Source organism: Rana temporaria, chromosome 4, assembly GCF_905171775.1.
Source record: "Rana temporaria chromosome 4, aRanTem1.1, whole genome shotgun sequence".
Lineage (NCBI taxonomy): Eukaryota > Metazoa > Chordata > Amphibia > Anura > Ranidae > Rana > Rana temporaria.
In genome coordinates, this window is record NC_053492.1 from 285,911,901 (window position 1) to 285,924,761 (window position 12,861).

At 42.1% G+C, this 12,861-nt stretch overlaps 1 protein-coding gene across 16 annotated transcripts in view; it reads right to left on the reverse strand.

The window, feature by feature from the left end:
* Window positions 1-12,861, reverse strand: part of PTPRK (protein tyrosine phosphatase receptor type K) — a 564,328-nt gene that overhangs the window by 48,001 nt on the left and 503,466 nt on the right. For all 16 annotated transcript variants that reach the window (XM_040350403.1, XM_040350400.1, XM_040350398.1 and 13 more), the window contains 3 exons: window positions 10,753-10,789; window positions 10,140-10,237; window positions 7,584-7,700 (listed from right to left, as the gene is read on the reverse strand). In XM_040350403.1, the coding sequence (XP_040206337.1) occupies window positions 7,584-7,700; window positions 10,140-10,237; window positions 10,753-10,789 (252 nt within the window). The remainder of the gene's footprint in view (window positions 1-7,583; window positions 7,701-10,139; window positions 10,238-10,752; window positions 10,790-12,861) is intronic.

Below are 12,861 nucleotides of genomic sequence, written 5' to 3' on the forward strand. Positions count from 1 at the left end.
AGGGTGGTAGAATGGCCCTTGTGAGAGGAGGTCCGGACGTAGAGGGAGGACCCAAGGCTCCTCTACGGTCATCCTTTTTATCAAGGAGTACCAAGGTCTTCGGGGCCACGCTGGGGCCACTAGAATCGCTGGCTTGCGTTCCCTTTGAATTCTGTGAAGAAGACGGGGTAGCATCCGTATTGGAGGGAAGGCATAGATTAGCGCAAACTGATGCCAAGGACACACCAAGGCATCTGTCCCGCAGGCCAATGGATCCCTCGTTCGAGAGACAAAGTTTGCTACTTTGGCATTGAATCTGGACGCCATAATGTCCACCTCCGGAGTACCCCACTTCCGGCAAATGACCTGGAACACTTCGGGATGGAGGGACCACTCCCCTGGGGACATCTGTTGGCGGCTGAGGAAGTCCGCTTGCCAATTGTCCACCCCGGGGATAAAGATAGCTGAGATGCAGGGGACATGGGCTTCTGCCCATGAAAAGATCCGATCTACCTCCCTTTGGGCTGCCTGACTCCTGGTGCCACCCTGGTGGTTTATATAAGCTACGGCAGTGGCATTGTCGGATTGTACCCTTACTGGGGAGCCCTGCAGAACCTCCGTCCAGCCCAAAAGAGCCAACCGAGCTGCTCGGATCTCTAAGACATTTATGGGTAGGGCTGATTCTGCCCTTGACCATTTCCCCTGTAGGGTTAAATCGTCTAGGACTGCACCCCAACCTGATAGGCTGGCGTCCGTGGTTACTATCCTCCATGAGGGGGGATTGAACGATCTTCCTTTCAGAAGATTTTTTGTGACTAGCCACCAACACAGGCTCTGCCTTACCGCATAGGGAAGGGAAATGGGAAGATCCAAGGCCTGGAGTCTTTTGTCCCAGGCTGCGAGAATTGCTCTCTGTAGCCTCCGAGAATGGATCTGGGCATAGGGCACTGCCTCGAAGGTGGCCACTAGCTTTCCCAACAGGCGCATGCAGAGGCGTATAGATGGCCTTGTGCTGCTTAGGACTATGTGGATTAACTCCCTTATCGAGTCCACTCTGGACTGGGGCAGGAAGATCCGTTGTTGTCTTGTATCTAAAATCAGACCTAGATACTCCAACCTTCTTGTGGGCTGTAAAGCCGATTTGTCCCGGTTTAGAACCCAACCCAGGGACTCTAGGCAGTTTACTGCTAGCAACACTGCCCGATTTAGACCGGCCGCTGAGTGGTCGACTACCAGAAGATCGTCTAGGTAGGCCATGATCAGAATGCCCTGTTCCCTTAGGATGGCTAATACGGGGGCCAGGATCTTCGTAAAAACCCGAGGGGCCGTGGCTAGTCCGAACGGAAGAGCCACGAACTGATAATGCCGATAGTTTAGGGCAAAACGCAGATACCTGTAATGGCCTGGGAAAATCGGAACGTGCAGGTATGCGTCCTTTATATCGATGGAGGCCAAGAACTCCTTTCCTTGGAGGGCGGCCACCACCGAACGAATGGACTCCATTCGAAAAGACCGGACTCTTAAAAAGCGGTTTAATAACTTTAGGTCCAGAATAGGCCTGACGTCGCCGTTTGGCTTCGGGACAACGAAGAGGTTTGAGTAAAACCCTTGTCCTTGCTCCCCTGCTGGTACTTCCATAATCACTCCTTGAGACAGGAGTCGCTCTAGGGCGGACAGAAGCGATGCCTGTCTCCGAGGGTCGCCTGGAAGTCTTGACATTTGAAAGTGAGGAGGGGGGAACTCCCGAAACTCCAGCTTGTACCCCTGAGTTACTGAGGACAGAACCCATTGGTCGGTAACTTGGGCCCCCCACAACTCCGAGAACAACCGGAGTCTTCCCCCCACTCGAGAGAGTGGGGGCGCCCCTTCACAAGGCTGCCTTAGGGGCAGCCTTAACCGGCTTACGGTTCCACGGTCTCTTGTTCCCTGCAGCTTGCCCCTGGGGCCTGTTTGCAGCTGCGCGTCCAGGAGGCCGTCGATACTGCCTAGAGAATGAGGGCCCTGGAACTGGAGAGGTTGGGCGCTTAAAAGAGGGACCTCGGAACCTTTTCTTAACTGGCAAAAGGGTGCTCTTACCACTAGAGATCTTTTGAATATATTTGTCAAGATCTTCTCCAAACAATCTCTCTCCTTGAAAGGAGAATCCTGTAAGGAGTTTTTTGCAGGGGGTTTCTGCAGACCAGTTCTTTAACCAAAGTAATCTTCTCATGTGGACCAAATACAGGGATAGGCGGGACGCCTGTTGGATTGAATCCTTGATAGCGTCTACCGCGAAACATAAGGCTCTAGGTAGATCGGCTAAGTCCTGAGCCTGTTGAGCCGGGAGGTCCTTTAGGGCCTGCTTGGCCTGGTCTTTTAAAGCCTGGCAGACGCCAATGGCAGCTACAGCTGGCTGGACCACTGCCCCCGCTGTGGAAAAGGATGCCTTTAGTAAGGTCTCAAGCCTTTTATCCACAGGATCTTTGAACATGTGAATATTGTCCACTGGACATGTTAAAGCTTTATTGACACATGATATGGCTGCGTCAACAGTGGGGACAGCCCATTTTTTTGAAAACTCCTCCTCTAAAGGGTACATAACTGTGAACCTTTTAGGAGGCAAAAAAATCCTGTCTGGCTTAACCCAGTCCTGAAATATCAGGTCCTTTAACAAAGGATGGACCGGGAACACCAGGTTGGCTTGGGGCGCTTTTAGGGAGCCCAATGAGGACACAGCGGAGGCCAGAGGCTGAGGCAAAGGCATTTTAAAAGCTGACCGCACCATATCCGTTAAGGACTGAACCCACAATTTTTCTGCGTGAGAAGCTGAAAAAGGTTCTTCTATAGTAGAATCTTCAGAACCCAAATGGTCCAGATGATCCTCAGCCTGGTCTCCTGTATCTTCCAATTCCTCAGTGGAAAGGACATCTTCCTCAGGAGATTCAAACCTGGGAGACGGGGACCTAGCCCGCTTCTTCCCGGATAAAGAGGCCGTAATAAGAGCGGCCATCCTCTTTTCAAATCCACCCAAGGTGGAGGCTAACATCTCTTCCGTGACATAGGAAGGAGTTGGTTGAATAGGGCCCGCCATAGCACCTAGCAACCCCGATGGCTCACCCAGGGCAGCAACCTCCGGATCCTCCGGGGAGGTAGGGGCAGGTGGATTCTGGGAAATATCCTCCGAGCCCGATGGGGAACCCTTCGGCTTTTTAACACCTTTAGCATTTTTAGCGTTCCCTGCACCCTTAGGAGCCATAATAACAAATCTGAGATACTCCGCTAATATACAACTAACTGTAATAGCTGGAGAAAAAACACACATTTAAATAAATGAGGAAAAAAATTTAGGCTAGGGTAATGTTAGACAGAAACTAAACTTCCCAAAACCTAACAAGAGATAGCAATATTGAGCCCCAAGGGCTTAATCATATCCTAATATTGCTTCCCTTAATGCTGGGCTAAGAGAGTACCAAATACTAAGTACTCTGACTGCTACTTAGTACACCGGCTTTTCAGAGAAAATATGAGCTTAAACAGCTCTTTAGTAAGGTGTGTACAAAAAAACGGCCACTAGGTGTCACTGTGTCAGCATAACATAGGCAAACCTATCCTGCTCAGCTCAGCATCGCTGCTCCGTGTCCCTTCACAGCCTTCAGCAAACTGACAGGCTAAATAGAGTTTTTCCCTCTGATGTACAGAGGGGAGGGAACTCCCTGGGCGTCCCCCGCCCCTCCACGCAGCGTCGGCGCCTATAACAGTTCGCGCGCACGCGCGCGCGCTCCCGACGCCGCTCTCAGGAAGCAGGAAGCAGAATCCATGTGGGGAGAGGAGCCCGGGAGCTGCTGGAGACACACAGACATCAGGAAGTAAGTAATTTAAACCTGACATGCTCCCTTTTACATTTCATGGAGCAAAACACCTTGTAGCAGCAGCAGCAGTCTATTAGCCCAGCCAGAGGAACAGTATACCTGGGTGTTTGAGCCATCCAGTCATGCAGACTTTGTGGTTTCTCTTTTAGCCCATGCACAGAGGCATAAAAAAGGCTTTTCCCCAGAGTCCCCTGTGGGGAGCCCACTGACAAACCAAGTTCCGTAGGCCCCCCGCTTACCTTTCCACGCCGCAGGGTATTGCTCATGCAAGAGGCCCAATCTTCCCCCTTCACCGTGGGTATGGTCATAGACCTTCAGGGACCGGGGTCCAAGTCAGGAACACCACACACCTGGACCTATACAGCACTACTGGCAGCAGGTATTCATAGGTTAAAAAACCCAGTCCTGGAACCCAGAGTCCAGCCCTCCAAGGAGAGGCATTATAGGCAAAACCCCATCCACGAATTGGGGCCCGGGTACCGTCCACTTTGGCTATGAAGCACCTTGGACGGATCCGGTCGGCTGGCCCTGGTCCCAAGGACAAACTGCAGGCACAACCTTCAACGTGCACCAACACCTAAGACACTGGCGAAAAAACTGAGGTACTCCCACTATGGGTGGGGGTTATATAGGGAGGGAACTTCCTGTCGGAGAGTGCCAGTGTCCATCACCTGAAGGTACACTATATAACCCATATGTAATGGCTATGCTGCTCTGTGTCCCGTGATGTACGATAAAGAAACTCTTCACAATGTCTTTGTTTCGCAAAAGAGATTACTAATATATGGTCGCATTGCATAGTCACTCCATTAGATTCCATAACAGCAACTAGCTGAGAAATACCTCTCCAGTAAAACATTTCATAACACAAACTATCAGCTACTAGTAATTATTCTCTTAAAAAGTAAATTGTTTCCCCCTTAGACAATGGTTTATGGATTTGTTTTTTCAGGTTTTGTTCTGGTAAAAACTGTAAAATATTGGATTTCCCATTGCTTTCTGTCACAGTGACAACGGTGAACAGGACAAATAGAGGGGGTGAATCTACCTGACTGGGACAAAGACAGCAATAAAAACTTGACAAACATTCTATCCATTTCCTAATCAATGAAAAATAAATTGGATAGGTTTGGCTATACGTACACTTTAGCCTGTTTACATCCAAAAATAAGCATTATATAAATACACTGAATCATTTACATCAGTTCTTAGCCATGTATGAATTACAGACCTCTAATCTCATAAACACTTGGTAAATATGGGCAAAAGATGATAACTTGACAGAGGTGTAATTATTTATTGCTATAGTGGGGGTAATAAAAGTGCCCAGAGAAACCTATGAAACATTTTGCTTGTCAATTTATTCTCTAGCCTTGAACACTAAAGTGACTCCCTCAAATCCATAGATTTATTTAACATTACAAATTAAATCAATAGAGTACTTTGTAATCTTAGCTCAGAAATTTCATCCGCTTTTAAAATTAATAATCATCTGTACCGTACTAAACGATTTCACTATTCAGTGGGTTTTATTGCGGCCAATCCCCTGCATTTCAGAAACAATATATGTACTGTATTACAGAAGAGGTCTAATTTTACTATACACAGCTTCAGAGATTTACATAGTATATACATACGGTGGGAGGTTGTATTATACAATATACTATACAATTAAACCAACCATAGTGCATCTGATTTTTAGTCTATTTCAAAAGCATACTAAATGTAGGCATAGAAGTACTAGAAATATTAATTTTCTAAAGTGTGTTCCTCTAATGAATGAGTCTTGAGATAGAGTGTTTAAAAAATGTCTCAATTTCTTTTGCGTATTTACCTATCACATATTGGAAGCCATAAAGTAGAACGATAAATCAATGTTGTGAATAATGTTTGTCAGATGCTTTGTTCTGCGATGTTTGTATAGCCTCCCAGATATCTAAAATAGGCTTATTGCTATAGTGCACAGCCTGTGCATATTACAAGCATAATAAGAACAGTTTACAGACACAATGTGGCAATGAAGAAGCAGTTAACATTCCCCATACGCTACAAAGGATACATCAAATATAACTGTACAGACATAAAAAAACAAAACAAGTAATACATTGTGTATCCACCATGTTTTTTTTTTTTTTTACTTCCCCAACCTGCCTTGCAATACAGAAAAAGAAAAAGGGATATGTGCTTTAAACAAAAACTTTACACATAAATGTGGGATATAATAGGGCCAATGAATCTAGCAATTTATAAAACAATCAGCATTTACTTTAATGTAACAGCAGCAGCACTTTGAAACACTTGCACTCTGCTGCAGGGTGTAGGTCAAGTGAGTCGTAGTGCATCCCCACCATTCCGGAGAGACCTTGTATTTTTATGAACTAATATAAGGTTTACTCTGATTGGCGAAGGTGGAGATGCAGGTGGATTGCGTCATGATCACCACCTCGGCCAATCAGAGGAAGCCTTGTATTCACTTATAAAAAAGGCTCCAGGGGACCTTGTAGATGGGATCCTAAGCAGGGTACCCGATCTGTCTGCAGGATTAGAGATTTTCAGTAGCAGGTTTTTCCTTCGATGATACTGCCATAAAGATCTGTTTTAATGTTTTTTTCCCTCTAAAGCATTCATTTGCATGCAACCAGAGCACAATGCCTTTCCAATACCAAATCTTTGCTGGGTATAGCTAACAAAGATTCACAAATCGATGAATTAGACAGCTCTTGCTAAACAAACAATCTATTCCGGCATTGATGTAAATCGATTTGTCTTAAATGTGGAGAATCATGAAATTGTAAATGTTGGTTACCTAGATTCATAAATTGTGCATGCAATCGAGACCCATCTAGTGAAAATTGTGCATATATTTAGACAAAGCAAAAAGTTGAGTTTTGCTGAAATAAAGACACACTCAAAGAAGAATTCCGTGTTCATTAAAAGTCAGCAGCTACAAAAAGTGTAGCTAATGACTTAATAAACACACACTCACTGGTCCCATGGTACAGCAATGCGGCCGACCGAACATTCACTTGCCTCCCTGTGGCTCCGGCATTGCAAGTGTGGGCACCCGGCTGTGATAGCTTGCAGCTTCACAGCCGGGTGCGCACTGTGTATGTGCAAGTTGCGCAGCGCATCCCCATTGGTCGGGCAATCTTCTGGAATCTGTAACATGTCCCAGAACATTGCAAAGAGGGAGGGGGAGAGAATAACTTACGCTCGAGCCACCTAGGTGACTCGAACATAAGTGGGAGCAGGCACCTGTGAAAGGGGAGGAGTGCTTAAAGCGTAACTTCCCCTTTTGGGTGGAGCTCCACTTTAATTCACCAGGACTGTCCATTTCACTGATAATTTGGTGTTTTATAATGATAATGTAAGTGCAGGCCATTGTAATAGACTACAAGGTCTCTTAAAATACAATCAACACCACGCAAATAAAAAAATAATTATTAATACTTACCCTTCCATTAGCCCAAGTCTGAACTTTGGTGCTTTGTTTTCCACACCTCTGGGTGTGTGAACATATGCTCTTCATGACACACACTGTATTTTATCCCGGCACTTGAATATCACTAAAGAACAACTCAATGGAGAGGAACCACACCATTTGGAAAGGGGAGCAGGTATTTACACACCCAAAAGTGTGGAATACATGGAGTGGCTGGGGAGACTGCCAGAAAAGTAAAGCATTGTTTTTCTTTTACAGGATTTAGTGGTAACAGAATTACTTTGAAGGCTATTAAAACCGTTAAAATATCTTACCCTTTCAAGTGTAAATGTACGGATGACATACTCAGCCAGTGGCTCCATTTCTACACATGTAACTTTAAAATCTCCATAGACTTCAGTATCATCAGGCCAGTACTTGTAACATTTAACCTATAACCATAACAAACCCACATAAAAAAATTAACACAAATGTAACATTTATAATGCAAGTATTTCTTACTTAAGATCAATAATTACTTAAGATCAATACCCCCCCCTCCCCCCGTCAAACAAAAACATGCACACCTTCCATGTAGCCTTCTGGACTGTCTAATGAAGTCACTGGCTGTGTGATAGCCATGACAGCCTGAGCTCTGACGCAGTGGGTTAAAAGATGCTAGTCAACATTTTAACCTAGAAGACTGTGGGAATCTAGAGGTGGAATAGAGGTACTGCAAAGGACAGTTGTGAATTGAAGGTGACTAATGCAATAATATAAAAAAGCCCTAAGGGTGACGCAGCGGTAAGAAAAATAAACTTGATTATGTGTCAGATATGAATAAATACAAAATTAATTAGTGAGTAAATATAAATAAATAGATCTGAATAAATAGAAAATGTATTTATGAATGAAGCAGCTAGCACTAAAGTCAAGCACTAAGAAACTTACAACCAATATAATTCAAAAGAGTGCAGCACTACAATGAACAGAGGAGATTTTTTGCAAATTTTGAATGCATTTTCTAGGCCTAAGGCTATGTTTATCTATTTATTTGTTAAAAAATCTCCTCTGTTTGATGCTATGCACATGTTATGGTTACGATGTTGGCTGTTAAGAAATAGAAAACAATGTGTAATGTATGATATATGTGATGTTCTCAATCTCATGCCTGAAATATAATATATCTACTTTGGATGACTCAAGTGTTTACCAACCGGCCAGTAGGGTACTTTTGGCAGTTAATGGTCTGGCAGCCTAGTACCCTTTTCTGCTTCCCTTTATTTCCCGTTGCTCCTTTGTGCCCACCTCTCTCTTTGATATGGCTGTGATCCCCGTCATGCAGTGTTCGATTTGGCCACAAGGGCACCCGGGGAGGTCCCTTTCCTCTAAATATCTCCCCTATGGTGTAAACTGTGTCACCCTTCCCTCTGCCTTGCTTTGTCCCTACATCACACATCGAGTGACGCCGTGTTAGGACACTATATGTTTCAGCTGTCACAGCATTTTTTGCACTGAGAGCTGTGGGCTGTCAGCGGGAAGATGTATGGGAGCTTTAGCGGTGAGCATTACATTCAACTGCATTCAAGGTTCTACAGTCTATCTATTTTCCCTCCTATAGTCCTTCTTTATTCTTACTTTCCCATCTGTTCTTTACTCAAATTCATTTGGAAGGCCAACCTAATGAATATGTTTATGTGATTTCAAGATTGAGACTTAGTGTCTTATTTAATCTTCATTACCATAGCGATCCAATGTGCAATTGGTTTCCTGTGTTGTCACCACTGCATGTCTATTTCCCCTATTGTATTTCCTATCAACTGGTCCCCCTATCCTGTTCATTTTTTCTGCCCCTTATGGAGGAGAGCGGCAGTTAATTAAAACGTGCCTTTTCTTTTTCTTAATATTTTTATACAGTATGCTGACTCATCAATAGGGGCTAGTTGGTGACTAATTCCGTCATCCTGTCCTTTTCTACTTCCACACAGTCTCTGCGCCCTTTATGCAAGTATATCTATAAAGATTGTGCCTATGCAATAGCATATGTGGTCTCCCCTTTTTTGGACCACATACGATTACCTGTTTGATATATTAAATTATATAGTATATCTCTTGACCTATGCTCCGTCCCTCAGCCCCATATAGCGTCCTTTGTGGTCCTCTCGGAACACTACTTTCATCTTCCAGTGGCGGTTTTATATCACGATCCCACATCTGAGGTCTGTTGATCACCTGGTCCAGCGGTTCTTTTGGGCAAGTATGTTTATGCTGTCCGCCTGGCTTATCACTCGAGTCACTCATTGCCAACCTTTTGTATATATACTCTGTGCCTATGCAGTTTTCCTAAGCAATTCTGTATGGTTAATTCTATTGTTTCTTATTTACATAGTTGCAATAATATGAATGGCTATCGCTTTCCCCTGAAGAAGCGTATTTCGCGAAACATGACGGGAATGTGCGATTACTGTTTGGTTTAACTGTAATTCTGCCATCTGAAGACCATTATACCTCGCTACTGTGATTTAACCATTGGTTTTAATACTTTTTGTACTCAATAAAATAATTTTGTATTTTTTATAGATATAAGACAATTTCTTTCTCATCATTACCATAATACCATCTGCACCGTAAAAAAAAAAATTCCCTCCTTCCCAATTCTAATACCTATTATACTAACACTAAGCAAATAGCAGGAGAGAGTGGAATGTTAACAGATTTTAGAGGTGACACTATCAAGGTAAGAAAAGATCCTTTGTTTAAACACATTTCACTAAATCTAAATCGTCATGCTTGGCATGTGAAACCACCGGTAAGGCATATACATTTTTTTTTAAGGGTAACACTGAGCTAATTGAGCTGGCAAGCCTCAACTAAATGGAATACATTCTTACCCGGCCAACTTCGACTAGATTTGTAACCATCACAATGCAGGCAGATTGCTCTTGCCAAATCATCCTCCAGAAATCATACACCGTTTCATGAACTGGACCTATAAAAACAAGAGATGCTAAAGATCAGTAGGTTGAAAGAGACAAAACCATGACCCTCATACTTAAATTCATCTGTGACAACAGTTAATAATTGGATATAGTGAGAAATTTTTACAGCGCTGGCAATGTTTATATATCAAAGTGTACAAATACAAGCATCTTAACAAAACTGATGTCTCCCCCCTATACTATTGCTCTATGTTGGGCTTGGAGAAAAATTAATAATATTTGTCAGTGCTTTTTAACAAAACTTCTGGATAGGAAAGTTCCCTTTTACGATAAAATGTTATCATGCAAATCCCACAGTTCTGAAATGTTCACATAAATAACTGAATGTTTTTAAAGTTTGATGAAAAAAAGTGTTAAAAGTTCTCATCTAACTTAGGCAGTGCCAATTTCTGTTCAACAGAAAATAGTCTTTATATTTCAATATAGGTTTCCAAATGCAAATGGAATCCTACCAAGAAGCTTAAATGAAAGCAATTAAAGCAGTGAGCAGAGCAGATTCTTTTACCTTGGGTGGCAATGTAATGGCTTGGCCTCTGATATCCCTGAAACAACAGGCAAATTATTCATTCTCAGCATCATTGGGGTGCATTCAAATTATATAAACTACTAAACACTGTCTTGCCATTTACACAAATAAAAAAAAAAAAAATAGAAATCAAAGAGGAGGTATGAGTGATTATTTCAATTACACATTCTATATTGATAATTAACGGTCAGACATAAGGAATGTAACCACTCAGACTAAAAAATAAATTTTACAATGCCAGCCAGCACCTACACTGTTTAGCCAGAAACCGTGTTTTCTAGTGGCATCGGATGCTAAAAAAGTTTTAAAAATTAAATTTAATAGCAAAAGTCACCATAATTCTACTAAAATACTTGTGTTTATACATGAAGAAAAAAAAATCCTTGAAAACTTTTTACTTAGGGCCTCCCTAGAAGTAAAGGACTTAACTGAATGGAAATGAGAGGCTCTCAGTTTCAGATAATAAAATTAAATTTGCAGAAATAAAAGCAACATGTGCTGCATGCAGGAAGATGTTAAAGTCATTGCGGCAGTCAGCATACAGATTGGGCCAAATGTCGAGGGCAGCCACAAAAATCTAGACATCTTTCCATAAAGCACTAAACTCACTTTAGCAGCAAGTTCATGGACACCTCCAAGCTGTTTATGGTTGGACACTTTTGGTGGGTATCTAATAAACATCAAGCATAAAAGGGACACCAATGCTTTCATAGAAACATTGAATTATTGCGACTCATTATTTAAATGATATAATGTCAAGGTTCATAGCTCCAAGGTTCTTTAAGTGTGACTGGTATCGTTGTTATCAAATTATGGCACTTTGTACAGAACGAGATGTTATATAAATCAATTGTACTACAATTTACAATTCCACAATAATTTTTTTCTATGTTTACATTGTATTATTTTAAATGAATTGCAATGGTATTATATTACTCCTGGCATGGATTTACTTTTGGAGTCCAGTTGAAGTCTGGGTATCAGACCTGTTTGTGGGAGACTTGAATTGTAAGCAGCCTTAAGTCAAAATTTATGAGCATTGGTGCCCCTTCAAAAGGACGGCACTAGTAGGAGCACAAAGGAGAAACACATATTCCAGAACTGAAGGCCTCTCTTCAGGGTTATTTCTACTAGACTTCATATTCATAATAATCCTGAAAATAATGAATATATTTATTTGAATTATTATGGTTTAGTACTCCGACAATGGTAACATTACCTGGGTTTAACAAATTTCTGATTGCGTTCTATTTTTTACATAACCATTAGCATGGTAGCACCAAGTATTTTAATGCTTACTTATAAAAAAAAAACACTATAGGACAATTAAGTTTCATCAAAATAAATCTCAGAAACAAAAAAAGCCAATTGTCCAAATTAAAGCAAATGCTTAATAGACAGCAAGTATAAACACAACAGCTCTAGGATTTAAAAAATGCTCAGATTTCTTACTATTTATTAAAGTTTCACACATGACTGACAATTTATTAGAACTCAATTTGAAAAATGTGTGAATCCTTGGCGAACGTTGGGGAACTGCTGTGTCCAAACATTTATACACAGACTGCTTATTTAAGCATTAAGACGTTCAAGGTCAAAAAATAAGACTGTGCTGTTATTGGATGGTGGAAAAAAATTTGGTTGTCAAGAAAAATAATCTATGCTGCTTTATTACTTCCACATGTGAAGGGCCACATTTGGAGAAAACATCTTGGTGCCCTTCACAGTTATGTTGTTTTATTCCCCCATTTAAAACTGACATTAGAAAAAAAGGACAGTGGAAATCTGCTTAGTTTAAAAAAAATTGTTATATCTGCTCTGCATGATATCAAATCTGTGGCTAAAGGTTTTATATATCTGCTATGCATGACACCAAAGAGGGCCCAATTTGTCCAGTTAATGAACACAGATACAGAAGTCATACTCAATGGGCAGTTCAATGTTCTGGCACATCTGATTAAACTCTATGGTAGGGATTTGCGTCGATAAAACATCTAAGGCAGGCCATAAACCGAAGCATTGACAGGGGTATCCCTCCAATGGAGCCAATATGTTCTCCAGGTAGGGAGGGTGGGTAAGCCATCCCTG